Here is a 24,073-nt window from a genome sequence, read left to right on the forward strand (position 1 = left end):
CTAGGGAAAGGGCGGGGGCGGGGGAGGGGGGGCTCGAGAACCCGGGAAACTGCAAAATTGCCGCCTGTGCCGCTAGGCGCGCGCGAGCAGGGGAAAGGAAAACCTGACAAGGGCTGGCTGGCGGCCCGCTGTCCGCACGTTCCGGGGCGGAGAAAGGGGCCCGCCGAGGGGGCGAGCGCGCGCCGCAGGGGCGGGGCGGGGGCGGTGAGCCGGGCGTCGCGGGGCCCGGGCTGACGAGGCGGCGCGGGCGGACGGCGCGGCTCCCGGGGGAGGAGTCTGGCGGTGGTCGGACCCCGAGGAGCGTGCGGCAGCGCCCGCAGAGGACGCTGGTTTCCGCGCAGCACCGACCGCCAAGGGAGGGCGCGAGGGAAAACCGGAAGGAAGAGGCGGCGGCGGCCCCAGCTTTCCCCGGCGAGACCCCAGTGGTGGCCGCGGCGGGAGGGCCACGCCCCCGCCGTCGCCGCGCCCTAAGGGCCCAGTGTCTTTGGGGCCGCGGGCCACACCGGATCCCAGACGTCGTGGCCGAAGAATGCGGGTAAGCAGGCGTCGCCGGCGCCAGGAGAGGGGACGGGCGGGGGGAGCCCGCAACGACCTGTGGCGGAATTGGGGGAGGAGGCTCGTCCCTTTGTGGCTTGGCGGGCGCGGGGCGGCGGCGGCGGCATATTTCAAACCCCAGACGTTGCCGCCGCGGGCGGGGGAAGGGGCAGGGGGCCGGCGTTGCCTTGCGCACCCCGTGGCGGCCCCTGCACTGCCCCCGCGGGGCTGGGTCGTTGGGCGCGGGGCTCGCGGGGGCGTTTCCGGCCCCAGCCCCGGGACGCCCGCTCCGCAGCGGGTCGCTCGGGCGGTGTCCGGCTCTGACTAGCGTCCGCCTTTGCCAAAATAAAGCCGTTTCCCTTAACGACTCGCGACGTGTACGCGAGATTGTGGGCTAGAGAAGGGCCAGCCCTTCCTGGCAGATTTTCTTTCTCGGTACATCTGAAGTAGTTACCAAAAGATGCCTAGGTTAACAGGGGTCCACTTGTGATCTGGTGACTTTTCAACAAGAAAGCAGAAGCTGCCCTTTGAAACAGAAAATTGTGTATGTGTTTACTTTAGACTGAAATCGGTAACTTATTTGAACTCGACCACCGCCCTCGTCCTCTGAATTGAGAAACCACGGAGTAGAAGACTATCCCTTAGTTTGATGTGGAGTAGCGAGTTCATGTCTTTTGGGAGCGGGAAGGTGGTAGCAATCCGAGATCTCTTTATAGCTGCCTCAAGGGGAGCGGGACGTACACTCCGTGGGCTACAGATCTCTAGAATTACTCGCTACCGTGATGGCCCTTTCAAGTGAAAATAGAAAAAGAAGCAAAAAAATGTGAAACTAACTCCAAAAAGGTATCTTCGTGTGAAGTATCGAGTCTCTCTGTCACTTAGCCGAATAAAAACAGAGGGGACAGGACTGGTCACGTGTTGCTTGTGTGTGGGTCTGTGTGTCTGACCACTGAGCATTCCGGCATTTGGAAACAAAACCGTATCAGCAGTGTGGTCGGACCAAAATTACAGTTTCTTCTAATTAACAGGGTGGGTGTTTTCTTTCCTCCGAGTTCTGATTCTTTTATTTTATTTTATTTTTTTGCCTGAGTTTGAGTAGTATGGACTACAAATCTCTCGCCATTGGTGACTGACTTTAGTTAACCTTTGGTAAGGACCTTTTTCCCTGGCGTTCTTTCAGAAGGATTTTTTCTCTGACCTGAAGTAAATTAAAAGGAAAACCAGTCCCTTGTTTTCCTTGTTGATGTGGGATTTTGTTATTCTTCCCATCTGTCTGCTAACTAGTGTGAAGCTTGCTTTTTCGCTTTGATCTTTCGTTGGTATTGCAGGCCTTTTCGGTGGTGGTGGGGCGGGAGGGGCTGAAATCCACGGGACTAGGGCAGTGCTGCTGAATGTGCTTTATGGTCCACACTTTCCCACATGGTGAGTCAGTGCTATTTTCTCTACACATAGTTTTGTAGGAAGAGTTTCACATGCTGTAACTCTGCTCCCCTCTTTGCTCTCACGGGAAGCATTGCCATGAGATGTTAACTAGTGATTTATAGCGCTGTGAGGCGGTGGGTGGGAACACAGGTGTCCTAGTACTTAAGCCTGCACTCTCCCATAACTCTTCTTTCTCCTGATTAATGGAAATAATGAAGTATTTCATCATACTATCCAAACGGTGAACACTGAATGTGTTTAAGGTGGGTGGTCAATTCCTGAAAACTTGAATGCAACTTTAAAAGCCAAAAAATATCTTGGTTTTCCTGGAGGTTTCACACATTTAGAAGAGTCGTTTTTCTTCTCGGCCACATTCCTAGGGCTAAGAAAAAGGGTGGATCCTGCTGTCATAAAGTACATGAATGAAAATGCCAAAGACCTTCATAGTATCTCAGTCTTACTGTTTTTAGTTTTGTGACGTTTGAAGCACGCAACTAACATTTGAATAACTCAGAATATTAGAAATGACAGCTTGATTTCAAGAAACTTTCTAAGTATCTGAAGGTCACTCCTGGTTCCCTTGCTAGAAATTTGCAGTACCTAGTTTCATTGGTGTGGAAAGAAGGGATTATTGTAGGAGATTTGGAGAAAATCATTTGAGGAGGAGTGCTTTAAAGATTTTTCCCTTTCTCTGCTCCATCCCATACCTCTGACAAGTGGTGACATGTAGTAGCACTCGTGGTAGGCAGAACATTCTAAGTATTTCTCACTTTATCTTTTCTTCTCTCTTCTTAAGAAACTGAGAGATGTTCAGTAGTTGTAATCATTAAGGAGTTATGCCCTTGGTGACCTCATGAGTATGTTTGATTATCTGGGAAATATTTTCTTCAGCTTTTATAATTAAAAAAATAATTGACTTGGTGGAAAATGAAATCCCAGTGAAAAAGTGAGAGTCGAAGTTTGCTTTAGCCAGGATTTAGATAACGTTTTCTTTAGTCACTGTGCAGAGCTGAGAGAGGGGAAAAAAGTGATATCCAAAATAAAAATGACATACTATACTCATAATTATTACTGTCACCATGGCGTTTCCTTTATGTTCTTGTTTAATTTTTTAAGAATGAGGTAACTTACTAATCATAATGTCCTACAGAAGCTTAAACTTGCAACCTGAATTTACTTAGGGTACTGGGCATAATTTACTTGATGTAACTAACCATGTGGTTTGAAAGGAGGAACACAGAGGAATAGGCCTAAGCTCTGAATTTGCTTTAGAGTAGGGGACACTCTACTGAAATTGATCAAACTTGATAAATTTTCAAAGGTCAAGGTGTTTGTTTTTTAATTGATGTTTGTCACAACTCAAAAGAATTATATTTATGTAGTGGTTGGCCATCTAAAGACCCAGTCTCCCAGACATTCTCACCTGTCGGGATTGCTTTGATAACTTGAAAGCCAACTGTGTCTGCACCAGCCTCTGGTTCTCCCTGAGGAGCAGCCTCACTGAAGGGAAGGCGGGCTTGTTTCGTGACCGCTGCCTTCCTGGCCTTCATTTCATTTTTCTGTACTGGCATCAGCTTTCTCAAGATTAGTCTTTGTTGAATTACTTTGTTTCATGATTTGTGCCATGAAAATACTCCCTGAAATCCTTGAATGAATTTCCCTTATCTAAGAGGCCATTCACCCAGGTTGAAGAGAACTGCATGTACGTGCCGAGACCATGTGGTTGGGCCCCCTCAACCCATGCAGGTGTGAAGATTGAGGAGTTGGGAAGGTGCTACAGAAGGCTTCACCAGTGATACATTAATACACGTCGCTGCACGTATTTGTACAGTAGTGCCAGGTGTCAGGCGCTCTTCCCAGCTCTTCATAAAACTCATCTAACCCTTAATCCATGGAGCACAGTTTATTTTTATCCATTTTCCAGCACAAAAAGTAAATAACTTTAAAAAGGTCAAACAACCAGTAAGTTGCAAATTGGGTTTCGGCCCAAGTAATTTGGCTCTGTAGTTCATGCTCTTAATTTCTTGGCAATTTTAACATTCAGAACACCTTGAATCCTTTCCAACAAAAGCTTTCAGTCTCTGTGTTGACCTGGGTAGCAATAGAAGACTCAGTGCCACCTAAATTAGTAATACACAACTTCATGGTGTTTCATACAGATGATGAGCAGATGGGTACAGATTGGACCTGTACCCATCGCCCTTCTTCTCTGTCACTGTCTTATATCCCTGCCGTAATTTCTGCGCCAGCCTTGTTTGCCACCTTCTCCCCACCTTTTATCCATCCTCCTCTTGAGGTTCTCAGCTCAGCTAACCGTGGATCAGTCTCATTGATTACGTGAGGGAGGAAAACCAGTTGCAATAAATTTCCATAAGAGTTGTTTCAGAGCTTTAAGTAGAATTATATATTTACTATGGATTGCTTACTGATTTAATCCTAATGATCATTTAATAACAGTGTTTTGAAATTATTTTGTGTAGTGGAATTCACTCATTAGAACCTTGGAAGCTTGGATATTTTAGACAAAATTTATTAGACCCAAATTTCACTTTATTAGATGCTGAATCTCATATCATGTTTGTATGACTCATTTTAGTAGGCATTTTTCACTATGGAATCTGTTTTAATGACTGGCTTTAAAATAAAGGACTTTGGGGGGAGGGTGGGTGGATGTGGAAAAGAGTATAAGGGGGATAAATGGTGATGGGAAAAATAAAAATTAGAAGTAATAAGTTGTAAAATAAAATAAAATACAGGACTCTCCTGTTAATCTTGAAGTTCCTTATACCAGGACTTATAGCATGGAACAGCGATTTCCCAGCCTGCCCCTTGGTTCCACTAATGAATCCATGTGTCCACTAAATGTCACTATATAGGAACTGTCTTGTGTGCCTCTCTTTTCCAGGTGTGTGTAGATACTGTAGTTGATAAATTAAAAAGTGACCCCTGGCTGATGTGGCTCAGCGGATCGAGCTTGTGAACGAAAGGGTCACTGGTTTGATTCCCAGTCAGGGCCCGTGGCTGGGTTGCAGGCCAGGTCCCCAGTAGGGGGAGTGTGAGAGGCAACCACACATTGAAAGAGAGGGAGTTGCCTCCCTCTCTTTCTCCCCTTCTCTCTAAAAATAAATAAAATCTTTTAAAAAATGATTTAAGTGTTTCTGACTATAGTTTTTTTTCTCATTGTGGATTTTTTCAACAGATTATCTTTGAGAGGAATATCCCCCTTTTTTTAAGCCTTTAGTAAAGGGTACTTATACTAGATAGGCAAAAGTATTCATGTTCCACTGAACCAGCAACAGGTGGTGAAAACAGTTGTGTAATTAGGTATGAGGTGTTAAAATATTTCAGTTGAAAAGAAAATAGAATACAAGTATATACAGGTTATATAAAGAATTACATTTAATTCAACTTTCAAACATCTAAGTTTTGTGCTTTTTCCTTGTCTTTGTGACCTGAAGGGAAAACATTTTTCTAAGAAAAACAAGTTGTGTATATTGTTTGCTAATCTTTTTTGCTTTTAAATTATGTTTTCTAATTTTTGTTATTTTAATTTCCCATAGCATCTTGGCAGTGTTGAAAACAAAAATAGAAATACAAAGATGTATTTCATCTTAATCTAATATGTATGAGCATGTGTCACACCATTTGGGGGATGCAATTATCTTTTTGTTTTTGTTTTGAAGATTTTTATTTGGTTTTAGAGAGAGAGGAAAGGAGGGAGAAAGAGGGAGAGAAACATTGATATGAGAAACATTGATTGATTGTCTCTCTTACCTGCGTGGGGCTGGGTAAGAAACCACAACCCCAGCATCAACCCCGAGACAACCCCATGTCTCAACCCCATGTCTCAACCCCGGAAGGATAGGCCACCTTTTGCTTTGTGGGATGAACATGAAGGGTTGCAGGGAGAGGACAGTTTGGACAACAGGAACAAATGGAAGAAATGGACAAAATGGAAGCCAGATAACTGGTTTTTTCTGATTCTTAATTGATCAAGAAGCAGTCTGACAGCAAGAGATTGGTACGTGTGGCCTGCAGCTTGTTGTTGTAAATAAAATTTTATTGGAACAATCATGTCCATTTGTGTGTGGCCTGCAGCTTGTTGTTGTAAATAAAATTTTATTGGAACAATCATGTCCATTTGTGTACATACTCCCTTTTGCTGCTTGCATGCTACAACAAGAGAATTAAGTATTTCAGACAGACTTGATGGCTTATAAAGTCTAAATATTTTGTCTTTGTGATGAGAAGAGAAAGTAGTACACCTTTTGAAAGTTTGTGGTTTTAAAAAAATTAGATAATCATTGCAGGTTTTAATAAATTTGTATGTCTTCAATAATTTTTCCCTTCCTCTACAATGTGAACTGCTTGTTAACAGTGGGGGCAGATGCCAACCACCTACTTTGCTCATACAGTTTTCCTTACTGTAAAGAATAAACTTTGTCAAAAGTTTGGAAATGAAAGACTGAGACAGCTAGATAGCAAGAAAAATGATTCTTACACCCAGCTTGCATCACTCATTTGCCCATACCTCTTTTGGCTATTGAGTTTGTCTAGTTTGGTTTTGAAGCAATCAATAGGCATGGTTTGGGCTCTAGTCTACACCAAGAGTTAAGGCACTTCGTGGTGTGGCACTCTGGCCATGGCAGCGCAGTTTGAGTGCTTAGAGTGCAGTGGCCATTGCTCGGTGAACAGTCAGTCAGTGTCTGGTAGGTCAGATTTCAGTAGCTGTTACTTTATAAGAGAAGATTAAGTAGACAGTTTCCTTGATACCTGAAAATTACTCAGTCTGAGGATGCTAAATAAATTCTACAGGTGATAGGATGTGTCAGTTATTTTGAAGCAAATTTTAGATAAAATACAGAATAGTATATGACAACATATTTATTAAAAGGAAAATTTGTAAAGTGTGTCAGATCACTGGTGGTTAAGAAGTATAGTAGAAACTTTGCAGAATGTTTTGGAGTGTTTAGGATATTGATTTCAAGTTTTATTTTTAGGGGAGAAGGAATCTTATTATAGTAAAGTTGGTGCTACAGGCATTGTTGGTTGGTCATCTTAAACTTTGTAACTTTTTATATTTTGAGTTAATACATTTTGAAGTCTATGATCCCAGAGAAGTGACACTGAATTTTATTTTGAATTGTAGTAGATACAGATCTGTTCAAATTGTTTATTTACTTAATGTGATATCTGAATGCCTTGTTTCCTGCCTATTTAAATATTAAGGTATCCTGATTAAAAATTACCTTATCAGGAAGAAAATGTACCCTAAATTACAGAAGCAGAATTGTATAAATCCGTAGTAATGAGAATTACATAAAATTGGCTAACTGTGAAGTTCTGAAAGCAGGCTTCATTTGTTTTAATACAGTGCTATATGTGATTTAAAAAATCAAATCTAGTAAAATACAGACATAGCAAATTAAAGGGAGCCCAAAAAGGTCACTACAAAAAAAAAAAAAGTCAGGTCATAGTGGGAAGTTAAAGAAATTAACAGAGTGAGCCTGGACAGCTAAGCCTGCAGGGAATTTTGGGGGCTAGCAGTGTGAGCCAAATCTGTCCTGGCCTTGGGTGCCAGTTCCTGTCACCTGGCTTAAATGTGGACAGGGATGATTTTAGGCCTTCAGCTGGGATTAGGACTTTGAGTTTGCTAATGCATGCATTTCTATAAGGAAAATTTCTAGAAGTAGAACTGACAGATTGACTTATTAAGCATTTACAATGCCAAATATTATGCATATACAGTACTTATGATGATAAAATTCAAAAAGCTCTTAAAATCAAGTTTTTAATAAAACGTTGCCTGCAAAACCTGACCTTGTATTACTAGTCTGAGAGGTTGTAGTAAATACCAGAACTTGGATTTATAGTGTAATTTTCAGATCTGGAAGAGCAAAGTCATTACCCTACCTGACCTGAAGTCACACTACCTGTGCCTGTGTCTTAGTTACTTCCATAGGCAACTTGGCTGGAAATTTGACAGTTTGTATCAAGTTAGCAGTTCCTGTAATTATGTAGTTGGGCAGGAAGTACAAGGTGATCTCTTTGACATGGATGATAATTTTGTGAGAAGGGTTAGCAGTTCCACTGATCCTCGTACTTATGGTTTTGTACCAACCACTTGACTTTTTGATTACAGGAACTGAGTCATCTATTTAGAAAAGAGGTAGTAGTTTTAAGTGTTACCAGCTTTCTATATGGGTTCTCCCTCTTCTGTTCATTATAATTTCCTTGCCATATGTGGTAAATACTGATTTAAAATAAAGTTAAACATTCATTCAGCTTGAGTTTCTTTTGATGAATGTTACTCAGTGTGACTAAAAGTTAGATTTTTGTTTCCTCAAGCGGATAGCCAGTGGTTCCAACATTATTGTTGAAGTAAGTCATGAGGATAAACTTGCCCTCCTTTTCCCTGAGATACCTTGGCAGCTTTTGTACATTCTTCCAGGTGAATCCTCTGCAAATAGCATTTAGATTGGATTTTATTAAATTTACAAGTTAATTTGGAGGGCATTCATATTTATATAATACGGAGTCTTCAATATAAGAACACATGTCTATATTACCTTGTTTTGTGTTTTTGTTTTTTCCCCAATAAAATTATATGCTCTTACAAAGATTTATAGGAAGGAATAAATATAATTCATTCATTTCAAAAAAGATTTATAGGAAGGAATCACTGTATGAAGATTAACATAACCCTGGCCGGGTACCTCATTTGGTTAAATTTTTGTTTGTTTGTTTATAGATTTTATTTATTTATAGTTAGACAGAGGGGAAGGGGGGAGGAAGAGGGAGAGAAATGTCAATGTGTGGTTGCCTCTGGCTCGTCCCTGATCAGGGGCCCAGCCTGCAACCCAGGCATGTGCCCTGACTGGGAATCTCACTAGCAACTTTTTGGTTCTCAGGCCAGTGCTCAATCCACTGAGCCACACCAGCCAGGGCTAGATTTATATTTAAGTCTGTCGCTTAAAAATGGTATTCTGAAATGTACTGTCATGGATACTCTAACTGAACTTTTTTTCTTTTTAGTTACTTCAGAAGATCCACAGAACATAGGATGTTGCCACGAAATCTACCTCGTGTATTACTGTCTTTCAGTCATGAGCTATATGGAAATTGCAAATTTGAGCAAGATGTCTGCAGACTGTGTTGAAAAACTCTGAAGAACCTAATTAACACAGGATGACCTAGGAATAATTTTCAGTCTATAATGAGATACTATTCATTAGTGAAGGTGTCAATCTTGGTCCTGAATGCTGCAGATAACAGCAAGTGGAGTTTCTCCCTTCTTTATTTCTGAAACATTCACTTGACCTTCCATCAGTAAGACTGACTTTTCTAATCTGCTCTGGGACATATTAATGGAATACAGTCATGTCCACTCAAGACGAGAGGCAGATCAATACTGAATATGCTGTGTCCTTGTTGGAACAGTTAAAACTGTTTTATGAACAGCAGTTGTTTACTGACATAGTATTAATTGTTGAGGGCACTGAGTTCCCTTGTCATAAGATGGTTCTTGCAACATGCAGCTCTTATTTTAGGTAAGTACTGTAATCTTCATTATTTTATCATTTCAAATGCAGAGCAATAGCTTATTTTAATAGGAACTTTTAAGACATTTAAAAAATTTTAAAATAGATGTCTTAATGTTTTATTTACATTTTCTATTCAGAGGATGTAATGCTTTCTAAATTACTTCCTTGCGTATATGAGGGACAGGTGAAAGTTTTTATTATAGAGGTTTATGAACTACAAAAATGTGTTGAAATTAAGGAAAAGTTTTAATCAAGGGAAGCAAAAAGGCCCATGATGTTATTTTTACATTAAAAAGAAAAAACTTTGTACTTAATTAAAAATAATATAGCATAAAAAACTAATGGGGTAATTTTCATTTATTCTTGAGATTTTAAAATAAACTTAAAAACAGTGGTCATTGTTTATAAGTTGAAGAGGACAGTAGGCTCAGTAATAACTTTTAGAGGATAGTTGGTTCTATTTAGCCATGTTAAAGACTTGTATTTTCTTTGCAAAAATACATTTTTTCCTCACTCTCAGTTACGGTTTCCATTTGTCTTATCCTCCAGCCTTACCAAACTCTTCTCCACATTTAAATATTTAATAACGAACAACATTGTTGGTGTTCTCTATGCCCCAGAATTTAGAAGTTGGTCTAGTTACTTGTTTGCTAATTACAAATAAGCTTTACATTTTTATAATCTTTTGCAACTTTTAATCTTTTCGAAGTGGGTTACTCTTTATTATGTTTCATGAGAAGAAAAGATGATGAGGCATAGAAATTCTTTTATTTTCTGCCCGTAGGTTGAATTTTACTCAGTGTTTGAAAGGGACAGGGTGAATAAAGATGAATTAAATGTGGACCACTATGTTTCTAATTCGGATATTAGCAGGCATAGATGGGGATCAGCAACAGATGTTGACTGCGGCTGCTCTCTGGCAGCATCTGTCGAGAGTACGTGGCAGGTGTAGAAACCCTACCGTCCTCGGTGTGACACATCTCGTGACAACTGCAAGAGCCAAAGTGGTCCAGATGCCGGTGGCCTGGGCTGTGTCCGAATTTGTTTCCGTTTAAACTCTGGGTTTTTCATGTGCATTCAGACACTGGTTTTCTCACCTTAGAAAGCTTAGCATGTTTGCAGACAGCAGCTCTGAAACCTGATTGGTCATCAGAATCCTGTTAGGTGCTTTTACAAATAAAGATTCTTGGATTTCAAACCTAGAAATTCTGATTCATTGGTCAAGTTACAGTTTCACAAGTTGTATATTTAAAAGCTTCTCAGATATATTGGCTTAAAGGGTATTAGAAATTGGAGGTTATTGAATGGATTAAGCTCTGGCCCCATTTGCTTTCCCTTTTTAATGACCATTAACTATAAATTGATTACCCATTGTTGGAAGGAGCTTTACAAAGCCTTAGCTGCAGACTTGCAGATTGACGTTTGTAATCAGAGTAGAGTCTTCGGTGGTGGTAACCTCAGCAGTCATCTAGTCTCACCTTCAGACCTGTGCGGAAATGCTGGCTGTAATCTTCTGTGTTGTCATCGTCTTTAATCGGGAAGTAACATGTGGGCTTATTTATGTCTTCCCTCTTTAGTTTATCTGTGATTATTATAGATAACACTATTGAAATTCTCTAGTCCTAAGGTTATTAATCTTTAGCGGATTGGGTTGGAATTACTTTTCTTTAAGGCCAAGAAACTTAAATACATTTTTCATTAATTACAGACAACACATGTTAAGGCTGCTGTTTTTTCCTTGTCACTGGCCAGCTCCAGTCTTTAGCGTCTTCTGTCTTCTAACGGAATGTTTTTACCCAAAAGCAAGTCAGACAATAAGTAGGAAGAATAGTCCAATACTTGCTGAAATTAAAGCCACTCGTCTTTAAAACCCTGTTTCTGGGACAGTTTCATAATCCACAATATAAGAACACTCAGTTTTCTTCTCCCACATATATCATTTCTCTGGATTGAGTTGATTCTCATATACTGCCACAATAATAATTTGATCTTTTTCCAAGTATTCTTGCACTTGATTCTGTTTTCATGTTTGTAGTTTCACCAACTTTGCATTTATGGAATGCTGCTCTCTGTCTTTACCATTAGAAATTTATTATGAGAAATGTTGCCTTTTAAACTAGATACAGTCTTCCTTTGCCATTTGAATTACTATGCCACCCTACCAAAGATCTGTAGAACCTCTGATATATAGTTTCTACTCCTTGGTAACAGGTACAGTTCGTTTGAGACCCCGAGTGAGAGGAGTACTTAGCATCTCTGTCATCGGGGTTCTTCAGCCTCTTATGATGTTACGTAATTCAGTATTTGCTCTTTCTTAAAAAATGTTTAAAATTTTCACAGTCGCGGTATAAGGGGACTAAATAGTCAATGGGAAAATATGATAAAGATGATATATTTTAAAAATAAAAGTAAATTTAAAAAATTATACCTTTTATGACAAGGTTGTCAAGGTTGCTACAGGGAGCCCAGTGTTTCGTGGAGGTCCATCACTCTGGGGTCATAAGCCAAATCTGGGATGTCCAGTCTCAGTGTCTTCTGGACAGTCAGACAGTTGTTCCCCTGCCTTCTTCCTCTTCCAGAGTTACCTCCTTCTACTAGGACCAATGCAAAAGCTACTTGTGACCCCTAAGTTGTCTGTTGTTCCTCAGAGCTCTGATCATTCTTTCCCAGGTTTCATTATATTTTTCCCACTCTCCCCTGTCAAACAGGTAAAGCCAGTAGCACGAGATGTTTTTTAGAGTTTCTTGTCAGGTCTTGGATGTTTTTCAGGAATACTTGCTGCCTCCATTGATGGGTCGGGTTTGCTTATGGACATCCTATATTCTTGGGGAGGAAGTCCTGAGTCCTCCTGATGGTGTCTGTGCCACGCCACTCCCTAATGGCCTGAAGCTGCCTTCCCTACCTCTGGTTCGCAGCCACCCTGAGTGGAAGCCACAGGTGACCACCTCGGCGCCTCTGCAGGGTTGCTGCCCCGACCCCGCAGTGCTGCCCGCCTGCCTCACCACCGTGAGTGGTGCTGCACTGGTCAGCTGCTTCTTGCTTCTCCCATGGAGCTTTCTTAGCTTTCTCGCTTTTTTTTTTTTAATCCTAACTGAATTCTATCTCAGGTTCATCATTGGGATTCTGGGTGGATTTTTCTTTAGTTTTTTAATCCCCTCAGATAACTCATTCAGCTTTCACACCTCACTTTGTAAGGTAGTTTATGGTTCATTACATTAATGCCTCACTTCCAAAGTTCCAGTAATATTATGTATTTAACGGATTAATGTATTATTTCCGTTCAGTTCAACTGTCCTTACCTCAAATATATCCAGCATTTAACTTTTTACTGGAACTGTCTCCCTTGTCCTTAAGTTTTTTTTCTCTCAATAGTTAACAGTAATTTTTAAGATTTTATTTATTTATTTTTAGATAAAGAAGGAGAAGGGAGGAAGAAAGGGGGAGAAACGTCAGTGTGTGGTTGCCTCTCACATGCCCCGTACTGGGGACCTGGCCCACATCCCAAGCATGTGCCCTGACTGGGAATTGAGCTGGTGACCCTGTGCTTCACAGTCCAGCTCAGTTTTTCACTGAGCTACACCAGCTGGGGCAGGTTAACAATAATTTTTAAGGCACTTACTTGAAAATAAGTAGCTTTGATTCTTTCCTTATCTGCTTCCTACTCTATCCTATTCCCTATGTTGAGAAAACCACCAGGTCTTGGTTCTCTGTAATAGCTTTTGCATACATTTCTGCCACCTTAGCCCAGGTTCTTGCTTCTCATCAGGTTATTACAGTAGTAGCCTCAGAACCAGTTTTCCTGTTTCTAGCCTTTGGCCCTTGAGGTCTGTGAGAACAAAGTAGTCACCCTAGAATACACTTCATTATCTGATAAATCCATGCTCAGAACCCTTCAGTGTGCTCCACTGATTGATTACAAGAAAAAGTCCAGACTCCTGTGTCTCATTTTGAACGCCACCTCTGATCTGACTGCCACTCATCTTTCCATTCACTTTCTAGTCTCCAGCATGAGCCTTACTCAGTTCAGCTATGCCCCAGGAGAAAAACCGATCTCAGGTTCTATCCTGAGACACAATTTCACCCATTCGAATGCTTTCCTCATCTCGAATTTCCTCATACTCTATTTCCTCATCTCGTCCTCCAGGGGCCCAGGCTAGTGACTGTGAGGATACCTACTTTTGATCACTAAAGGCACTTCTCTTTTATGCAAACAGCAGTACTCTGTGCATTGTTTTTCGTCTCTTATCTATGTGAGCATTCTGCTTTGAGTCTATAGTGCTGATTGCCTTTCCAACATCGTTTCCCATTTATAATAGGTTTTTAGGAAACTGCCCTGCATATTTTTAGGAAATCATTTGAATAAAGGAAATCTTTAGCAGTTTCATTGAGATGTAATTTACAGTCTATAAAATTTACTCACTTTTTGAACATATACGAAATGAATGTTAGTATATTTACAGAGATATACAGCCATCTCTACAATCTAACTTGAGACATTTCCATATCAGTGCTTAGTTCCTTATGAGTAGTATTCCACTGTATGAATATAAAGAGCATAGACAGACCTTGGAGATATTGTGGGTTCAGTTCCAGACCACTGCAATAAAGCGAATATCACGAGGCAAGTCATACAAATTTTTTTGTTTGCCAGTGCATATAAAAGTTACATTTATATTATACTCTATTAAGTGTGGTAGCATTATATGTAGAAGAGGAATGTAAATACCTTAATTTTTTTAATACTCATCCAAGGACATGCTTACAATTTTAGAGAGGAGGGAAGGGAGGGTGTGAGAGAGAGGGAGAGAAACATTGATGTGAGAAAGAAACATTGATCAATTGCCTCTCATTCGCAGCCTGACTGAGGACTAAACCCACAATCTAGGTGTGTGCCCTGACCAGGAATCGAACCCATGACCTTTTGGTTTATGGACCAATGCTCCAACCAAGCCACACCAGCCAGGGCTGCACAGGCCTTAATTTAAAAACATTTGATAAAAAAATGCTGGCCATCATCTGAGCTTTCAAGGAATTGAAATCTTTTTGTTGACGGAGAGTCTTACCTTTCACTTGTAAAAAATATCTGCAAAGTGCTGTAAGGCAAAATACAGTAAAATGAGTTTTCCTGTAAATGGATTTTCATGTCACTCAGATTGGCATAGTAGAATAGTTTGGTGTATTTTCGGGACTGGATTCTACTTCCCTGTTTTCTCCCTTAAAAGATTTCCCAGTAAGTTGTTCATCAGCAAATACCCTACATAAATGTCCCATGGTGTGATTTGTCTCTTTAGCTTCCCATTTGTTTTACACAAAACCCAAAGGGTGGCTTTTCTCTCTCTCTCTGCTGTAGGGCCATGTTTATGAGTGGACTGAGTGAAAGCAAACAGACACACGTGCACCTGCGGAATGTGGATGCAGCCACCTTACAGATAATCATCACGTACGCGTACACGGGTAACTTGGCGATGAGTGATGGCACCGTGGAGCAGCTTTACGAGACAGCTTGCTTTCTGCAGGTCAGCGGTTCCTTCTGTTGTGCTCATTAACTGGGGTTCATTTTTTCACGAAACATCGACTCGTCAGTAATATATGTGCTTTTCTTGTTGAAGATATTAGAAGATAAAAGCTTTCTTATCTTTTTAAAATATGTAAGGGAAAAACAGAGTAGGATTTAATTAGCCAGTAAACTCTAGTTTTATCATGGGAACTTAATTATTGTAAAAAAATAAAGTAAAACTTGTATTTCTGTCTAATGTCCCTGTGAGTTTAGATTTCAAGTAAAAGTAAATTTTAAATGGTGTTAAATTTAAGTATTTCAGTTGTTTTGGGCTGCAGCTTAGATGGTATGGTATTTTATGGTATTTTCACAGAAAAATTTTTTTTCTTTTTACACAGAAAAGTTTAAGATTTTAATGGAAATGATCAAACTTAAATATGGACAGTAGCCATTTGACCACATTGAGCTCTTAAAGAGAAGCATTTAAACTAAAATACTGTCCCTATTGTAGGGTCCGGTTATACCTAAATCTAGGGAAACTGGGGCTATGGTAGTAGCTTCTTGGTACTTTAGAGTCAAAGGCACTCATAACCTAAATCCAAACTTGAAATGGGTAAGTGCTGTCTTTCTACAACTTAAAATTTTTGTTAACTTTTTTTATGAAGCCAGAACTAAAAGCAGGTGTTTTTCAGAATTGCTAAAACTTGAGGAATTTAAAGAAATGTGGATTCCAGAGCACTGTGGCACTGTGCACAGTGACACTGTCCATGCTGTTTTTTCCTGTCCTGTGCACGTGCTTGTCCAGGTGCGAAATCAGACTCTACCTGGTGGGCTGGGTATCCTGGCAAGCCTGGGACAGGTCCTTTTATGACTTGCACTGTTAACCATGTGGTATGATGATGTTTTTATACTGTACTATACTTTATATAAGTTCTCATCTAATTCTTACAATAATCATTTGTAAAGATTTCCCCATTTTATGTGAGAGGTAATTGAGGCTTAGACAACTAGCTGTCTGATAGTGTGCAGGTACTGACTGGCCAACCCAAGTTTTGAATCCAAGCAGCCCAACTTCTTCATAAATTGTTTCTCGTTAACCATGGTGATTTTTTTTCCTTTTTAACCACTGTAATGTTGAGTAAGTGTAGGAGGTAGCCCTTCTGATTCATCTGAGATCTACTTTCCCTTTTTAAGAAAAAACAAGTCAACTTACAGAATGGCTAAGATAGGATGTCTGAGGGTAGATCATTTATAACTATGTAAAATGTTATTTGTTATTTCTGGGATTGGCTGTCTTAGCTCTCTAGATAAGAAAGGCTTATAGAGCTACTCTTAGTCATTGTGCATGGTTTTCTGCTTTAAAAAAAAATAATTTTACTTATTTATTTTTTAGATTTTATTTATCTTTAGAAGAGAAGGGAAGGAGAGAGGGAGAGAAATAATCAATGTATGGTTGCTTCTTGTGCATCCCCTGCTGGGAACTGGCCCTTGCTGGGGGCTGGCCCCTGCTGGGAACTGGCCTGCAACCCAGGCATGTGCCCTGACTGGGAATTGAACTGCGATCCTTTCGTTCACAGGCCCATGCTCAATCCACTGAGCTATATCAGCCAGGGCCAATTTTCTGCTTTTATTTGACTATCTTGTCCATGTTGATAAACCATATTCCAGCTAATCAACAATAATCATTTTTTGTACTATGATTTATTCACATTGTTTTTATTTAGTTCTCTCAGTTACATATTTTTTCAAGCCTAGAAAAGTGTATGACTTATACATGAATTTGCTTACTTTTTCCCTTTAGGTTTTTAAGAGTCTATTTGGTATTGTACCACTGACTCCTAAATAGGGCAGTTAAGTAGGCCACTGGACAGGTAGGAAAAAATGCAAAGCTATATGCACAGTCTTCTAATTTTATTATTATAGAAAACATCTCTTAGCCCATAATATGTGTCTGAAAATAAAAATTACAGTATAGGGATCTGATTAATATATCTGTCTATAACAAAAAATAAAATCTGTCTATTATGCCTTTGTCAACTTTTTTTTTTCATTTTAGGTAGAAGATGTGTTACAGCGTTGTCGAGAATATTTAATTAAAAAAATAAATGCAGAGAATTGTGTGCGATTGTTGAGTTTTGCCGACCTTTTCAGTTGCGAGGAGTTGAAGCAAAGTGCTAAAAGAATGGTAGAGCACAAGTTCACTGCTGTGTATCACCAGGAGGCTTTCATGCAACTGTCACATGACCTACTGATAGACATTCTCAGTAGTGACAATTTAAATGTAGAGAAGGAGGAGACAGTCCGCGAAGCTGCTATGCTGTGGCTAGAGTACAACACAGAGTCACGGTCCCAGTATTTGTCTTCTGTTCTTAGCCAAATCAGAATTGACGCACTTTCGGAAGTAACTCAGCGAGCCTGGTTTCAAGGTCTGCCACCCAATGATAAGTCCGTAGTGGTTCAGGGGCTATATAAATCCATGCCCAAGTTTTTCAAACCAAGACTTGGAATGACTAAAGAGGAGATGATGATTTTTATTGAAGCATCTTCAGAAAATTCTTGTAGTCTTTACTCTTCTGTCTGTTACAGTCCCCAAGCAGAAAAGGTTTACAAGCTGTGCAGCCCACCAGCTGATCTGCATAAAGTCGGAACCGTTGTAACTCCTGATAACGACATCTATATAGCAGGTGGTCAAATTCCTTTGAAAAACACGAAAACAAATCACAGTAAGACGAGCAAACTGCAGACTGCCTTCAGAACTGTGAATTGCTTTTATTGGTTTGATGCACAGCAAAATACTTGGTTTCCAAAGACCCCGATGCTTTTTGTCCGCGTAAAGCCATCCCTGGTTTGCTGCGAAGGCTACATCTATGCAATCGGAGGAGACAGTGTAGGTGGAGAACTTAATCGGAGGACCGTAGAAAGATACGACACTGAGAAGGATGAATGGACGATGGTCAGCCCTTTGCCTTGTGCTTGGCAGTGGAGCGCAGCAGTTGTGGTTCATGACTGCATTTATGTGATGACGCTGAACCTCATGTACTGTTATTTCCCAAGGTCTGATTCATGGGTAGAAATGGCCATGAGACAGACTAGCAGGTCTTTTGCTTCAGCTGCAGCCTTTGGTGATAAAATTTTCTATATTGGAGGATTACACATTGCTACCAATTCTGGCATAAGACTCCCCTCTGGCACTGTAGATGGATCTTCAGTAACTGTGGAAATTTATGATGTGAATAAAAATGAGTGGAAAATGGCAGCCAACATCCCTGCGAAGAGGTACTCAGACCCCTGTGTTCGAGCTGTTGTGATCTCAAATTCTCTGTGTGTGTTTATGCGAGAAACTCACTTAAATGAAAGAGCTAAATATGTCACTTACCAGTATGATCTGGAACTCGACCGGTGGTCTCTACGGCAGCATATATCCGAACGTGTACTGTGGGACTTAGGGAGAGACTTCCGATGCACTGTGGGGAAACTTTATCCATCCTGCCTTGAAGAATCTCCATGGAAACCACCAACCTATCTCTTCTCCCCGGATGGGACAGAGGAGTTTGAACTGGATGGAGAAATGGTTGCACTACCACCTGTATAGTGGGGGGACCAGGAGGTGCACGTCGGATTGGTGTGCTTTGTCATTTTCTTTGCTAAACGAGAGAGGCTATGAAAGGACTACACAGGAGTACATAAAAATCTATCTTTGATAAATTTTATTTTTATGCCCTACTTAATATTTGCATCAGTATAATATATATCAGCGAGTCTTGCAGAAAGATATGCTTCCATAATATGAAATAGAGTATCCACTAACTGAGAAACTTTTATGTGTATCATGAGAACATAGAATCTGGATTATCTAACATTGTTAGCCCTGTGTATGTACAGTTCAGAAAGTTCACTTATTAAACTAGTTTCCTGTTCCCTAGTGTGGTCTATCACAAATTGTGCTAAGGTTATGTTAGTGTATGTATTCCATTCCTGTGCTTCTGTTCTGAAGTCCTGGAATACAGTTTTGGGGGGGGTTTTGTTTTGTTGTTGTTGGGGTTTTTTTGTTTTGTTTTGTTTGTTTTTTTTTTTTTCAGTGTAATTAGTTCTGCTGCACTTAACACTAATGTCCATGCTGGAAGAGGAGTGTCTAAATCCTACACCAGAGTTGAGGAAGGTCTTCCATTTACGGTATTGCACAGGGAAAGCTGTGACTGCAGGCCCAGTCTAACTATACTATTAGGTGCATGTATCCTCTTTTCACTAACTTATACTTATCTCTCTAGAATACAGGTCTTCCAATCAGCTGGTCACTTACCAGGTGTGGACTTAAGTTGCTGGACTTGCAATAAAAATTGCTAGTCCCTCATCATGCGGGTCTGGGTGGGGCTTTTGTCAGTAAAGGCCGCCACTTTCTATATTACGTTACCATTGGCTCATGCATACAACTACCTGCTGCTGTTGTACTTCTCCATCTTAATGATTCAGAGTGGGTCAACCAGGTCATTGCATTTTAATTTAATAACAAGCATTACTGTAGAATGATTGTGTATAGAGCTCCATTAGCCGTCAGGGTGTGCTTTTTTAACCTGTTGTGTGTGGGGGTGGGATTAGAAAGGTGGGCTGTGCAGGGACCCTCTGCACCGGCTGTGTGGATGAGCAGATCCGAGTGCCGCCCCGGCACTCGTCCCAGGAACCACTAGCAGTAGCGGCGCTGCCGACCTAACATGAGCACAGGTGCTTCACGACAGACATCACTAGCATGTTCAACTGCATCATGTTCTGGCACTGTATTTTGAATGACATTAATTTATTAAATAAATTGTATATATTCAATATTTGTTTTTCTTTTGTGGTGGAGATGGTGTAACGAATGGTGTGCTTTTAGTTTTGCTGAGTCAGTTTGGCTTGTTACATGGGGTTTCTTCAGAATTCTGTCTTACTGTGACTTGAGCCTTACTGTATCGACAGGAAGTACAGATTGAAAACAATCTGCCTTTCAACCCCAGTTGCATAGTAGAATCATCTGAGGTGCTTTTTAAAGCATGAGGTGGTGCCTGAACCTCATCCCAAACATAATGAAGTGCATTCTTCCAGGTGGACCTAGCACTGATGTCTTTGAAAGCAGTCCCTTTGAGAGCCATTGGTTTCTTTTTATTGTTTTGTTGGGGGTTTTTTTTTTGAGAACCATCGGTTTAGATAGAGGCGTGCCTCAGAGATACCGCGTTCTCAGTTCCAGACCACTGCAGAAACTGAGTGGTAATCCTTTTGCTGGTGGAGGGTCTTACCTTCAATTTTTAAAAACGCAACATGTGTGAGGCACGATAAAGTGAGTTGTGCCTGTGTGAGGGTTTCGTTCTGGATTACCAGTCTTCCTCAGCTGTGTTTACAGACTTGAACTGCCTCCCTCTGCCTCCTGAATGAACACAATTCGTTTTTTGGCAAGTTTTTAACATTTAAGAAATTTCATTTTAATATTAATGACATTTCATAAATTTCATTAATCTATGATAAATGTTTTTTTCAGATGTCAATCTATGAAAGTGGTTTTCGTGTTGAAAGACCTATTCAGTACATAAACATAAGCTTTCTGTTTGAGGCAAATTACTCTGTAAAGCTTCAGTACAGATTATCAGAAATTGAGGCAGCTTCAGTCTGTACCAGCACCATAGTCCAGTGACTAGGAAAAGAAGGAAAGGTGAGAGACATCCCTCCTTGATCCTAACCAGCAGCCGCGTTTTCTGGTAGGTAGTGAGCATAAAAGGAAGCAGGGAAATTGGTAGAAAAAGTGAGACCTTTGTCCTAAGAATTATGCAGCAAAAAGGGAAATAAGAGAAACATTTGAGTCTCAGGCAAAATCATTTGGTGGAAGAATCTTTGAGTCACAATATCATTCCATGGACAAGTGCCACTGTTCTTTCATGTGGGAAAGTTTAGTGTACACAGTACTGGCGGCTGGCAGTCCGAAGCCACGGCATTGGCAGGATTGTGTTCTGAGGGTTGTGGGAGGAGGAGCTGTCCTGGGCCTTTGTCCTCAGCCTGTGGTCTGCTGCCTGCATGCCCACGCGGAGTCTGTGCCATCTCATCCAGAACCAAATCTTCCAGCATCTTCATCTCAGACTTCCCAGTCTCCAGAATGTGCTGGAGCCTTAGAAATTCCAAACCAAAGTCCGAAAGGGTTGATTGCTGGTGAATGGTACCTTCCTGGCTTGCAGATGTCCTGTGTCCTCACATGGTGTCTGAGAGTGAAGTCCAAATTTTTTAGCTCACGACTGTCTTGTAAATCTGACTTCAAGTTACCTTGACAGCCTTGTTTTACATTGTTTACCCACAGACTTGAACTTGAATCAGGCTTTTGCTTGCTTTTCTGCCTATGGCTCGCTCTGAAGTATCTGTTTAAGGTAATTTTTAAATTCAGGCTTTTGCTTGCTTTTCTGCCTATGGCTCGCTCTGAAGTATCTGCTTAAGGTAATTTTTAAATGAAGGCTTCCCTGATAACCACCTCTTACCCAGTGCTGAAGAGAGTCCCTTCTCACTTTCCTGGTACCTTGTACCTTGATCCATTCGTTCATACCAAGACATTCTTACTGGTCTGAATGCTTCTCTACAAAGTGATCCATGACTTTTGAGAGGAAGGACTTCCTCACAGGCGCTGCATCCACCTACACTAGCATAGCCGTGATAAAAAGCCCAGTGTAACATTCTTCATTGTCATTAGGAGTTTCTCTAGTCACCCTTTTTCCATTTTCACTGACCTCTCCACCCATCTTAGATCTGTTACTTTAATATTTTTGCCACTCGGCTCTGCCCTAATCCCTTGGCCGCCTCATTTTATAACCGCCAAAGCCTGAAGCCGAGAGCTCTTGAGTGTGCATGGTCCTGACCTGTTTGTAACAGCAGGGCTTCAGTCACGAATTCTTTCATGTGCAGTGCTCACATGACTGAAAGATTTTCCTGTTGGAGGGATTTGATAATAGAAACCTTGTTTTAGGCCTTGGATGCTGGGTGAACGTGGGGAAGACTGAAGTTGGTCAAGTTCATGGGAAAGGGCATATTAGCCTGGCTTCGCTTCAGTAACAACATCTCATTAGCCTGGGAATTGTTCATTTCTCACTTGATTTTCCCCACGCACCCTAGTGCGATGGCGCTTCCTCTTTCCTAGAGGGTTACATAATGGTGCAGATCAACACTGTGGGCCTTCTTATCCTTGGACAGGACTTTCTGAAACTGCTGGATTTCCACATGAGAGCTGTTTATTCTGGATCAGACTTAATTTGGTCAGCTGAGCTCTCTTGGGTATGGAGAGTGTTTCTTACCCTTGGCCTACTTTTTGTGGTACTCAATATCCTTTTACAGTTTCACCCTGCACTTGGTAAAACCAATAGTTGAAAGCACTGCTTTCTTTTCCTTTTTCACCACGTTAGTCCCATCGTGCTCCTTGGAAAGCCAAAGGCATGGGGCCTAGCATTGGAAGGGAAGGTTTTGTCCAAGTCACAGTACTCAGGTGCCTGCCAAGTGCCACCCTCCACATGCTCATAGCTCAAAAGCAAACAAGTAACCCCCGGCCAGTAGGGGTAGTGATGGAGGTATGTTCTGGGCCTATGGGGCCTATGGGGAGGAAGAGGTACTGGCCTAGTTCAAGGGCCACGAGGCCTTGACTCACATGCAGTGTCTTCTCTGCCTCTCTGTGCTTTGGTGCTGTCCCTCCCCAGCACCGTAGTAGAAGCAGAAGGAAATTGTGGCATTGTTGACCCCATAAATCAACTCGTTTTTCTGTGTTCTCTTCACAACATGGGAAAAACTAAAAGACAGGAAGGAGGAGGAGGAAATGCAGAGGGGAGCATGCTGGACCCCCCCCCCCCACCCTCTTTGCATGCGGCGTACATCCTTCTCCATATTGCCCCAGTTTTCACAGTGATTGCCACAGTGGCTGGCATTACAGGGAGCATCATACTTCCTGTCTTAGACTCAAGTCTCATGACTCAGTCCTAGGCTGTTGGTTGGTCCCAATTTCTCAAGATTCAGTATAAAGAAAAATGCCATGACCAAGAACTCCATGCACATCACTTTTTCTTCCTTTTGGATTATTTTCTTCATATCAGTTCCAAGGAATAGAATGCCAGCCAGGCTCAGGATGGGGTTAGGTCCATTTAAAATGAGTTAGTTGCTCTCCCGATGGAGGTAAGGGCCATAAAAATGTTCACACTTCCTTTATTGACCAAGCTTCTTAAACGCGCATCTCTTAAGGCAGTGAAACAGTATTAGCATTTAAACACCAGGGGGAAAAAAAGCTCCCACCAGTGTATGAGAGTTTGGTAGAGTACAGGGCTCACAGAGTCACAGGGCCCACAACCAGAAGGGAGCTGTCAGTGCTCAGGTGCTGGTGGCAAGGCAGGGCGGTCCAGAGGGGCCTTACTCCCTCATCTGGGACAGGGCTTCCTTGGAGCCGTTTCCCATAAAAGAGTGCATTTGGAAATCTCTGGTCCACCTTCTTTTATTTCATTCAGGGCATAGGCTCAGAGAGGTCTGTTATTCAACTTGCCCAAGGTAACGCGGCAACCTTCGCCTTTTGAAGTTCTCTTTTCTGTTCTTTCTGTACACAGAGATTTCCCAGTAAATGAGGGAAACTGAGGCAGTGAGTGGCCTGGGAGCCCAAGGGAAGAGTCTGATGTGCGCTCTCGGCATGTCCTGTCTCTTTCTGTCCCTTTCCTAACCCGGAGGAACAAGAAACACGACCCTGAGTGGGGTGTGAGCATTCGCTGTATTGTCTTCCTTGATAGCCTACACATTTGATAGTTCAGATCTCTTTAATTGTTAATATAATTAAAAGTAATAGGAATAGCAAGTGTGTAGTCAGAGTTAGGCATGCGTCAGATACAATGTCAGTGTGTGTATGCATAAGTTCACACTGCCTTTTTATGTCCAATCTTGTCCTTCCTTTCCCCTACCTGCCTCCTCAGGAACACACACTTCTCTTCCTTCTTTGTTCTGCCTGCGATTGTGACCCTCCGTCTTCCAGTTACATGGAACTGCTCCCTTCTCCTCCAGTTATAGATCGGAACTGTCTGTTCAGCCAATGTTTTCCGAGTGCTTA

General features: G+C 41.4%; 1 protein-coding gene across 1 annotated transcript; it reads left to right on the forward strand.

Annotated features, from left to right (window-relative positions):
• The first annotated feature begins 213 nt into the window (after window positions 1-213).
• KBTBD2 (kelch repeat and BTB domain containing 2) lies at window positions 214-19,815 on the forward strand. Its single transcript, XM_037041173.1, has 4 exons — window positions 214-535; window positions 8,992-9,506; window positions 14,851-15,016; window positions 17,054-19,815. Exons 2-4 carry the CDS (start codon window positions 9,337-9,339, stop codon window positions 18,587-18,589), a joined length of 1,872 nt encoding a protein of 623 aa, XP_036897068.1. The 5' UTR covers window positions 214-535; window positions 8,992-9,336; the 3' UTR covers window positions 18,590-19,815.
• Window positions 19,816-24,073: the final 4,258 nt, after the last annotated feature.

The sequence above is a fragment of the Sturnira hondurensis genome, unplaced genomic scaffold (assembly GCF_014824575.4).
Source record: "Sturnira hondurensis isolate 20B ecotype Veracruz unplaced genomic scaffold, ASM1482457v3 Scaffold0002840, whole genome shotgun sequence".
NCBI classification, from domain to species: Eukaryota; Metazoa; Chordata; class Mammalia; order Chiroptera; family Phyllostomidae; genus Sturnira; species Sturnira hondurensis.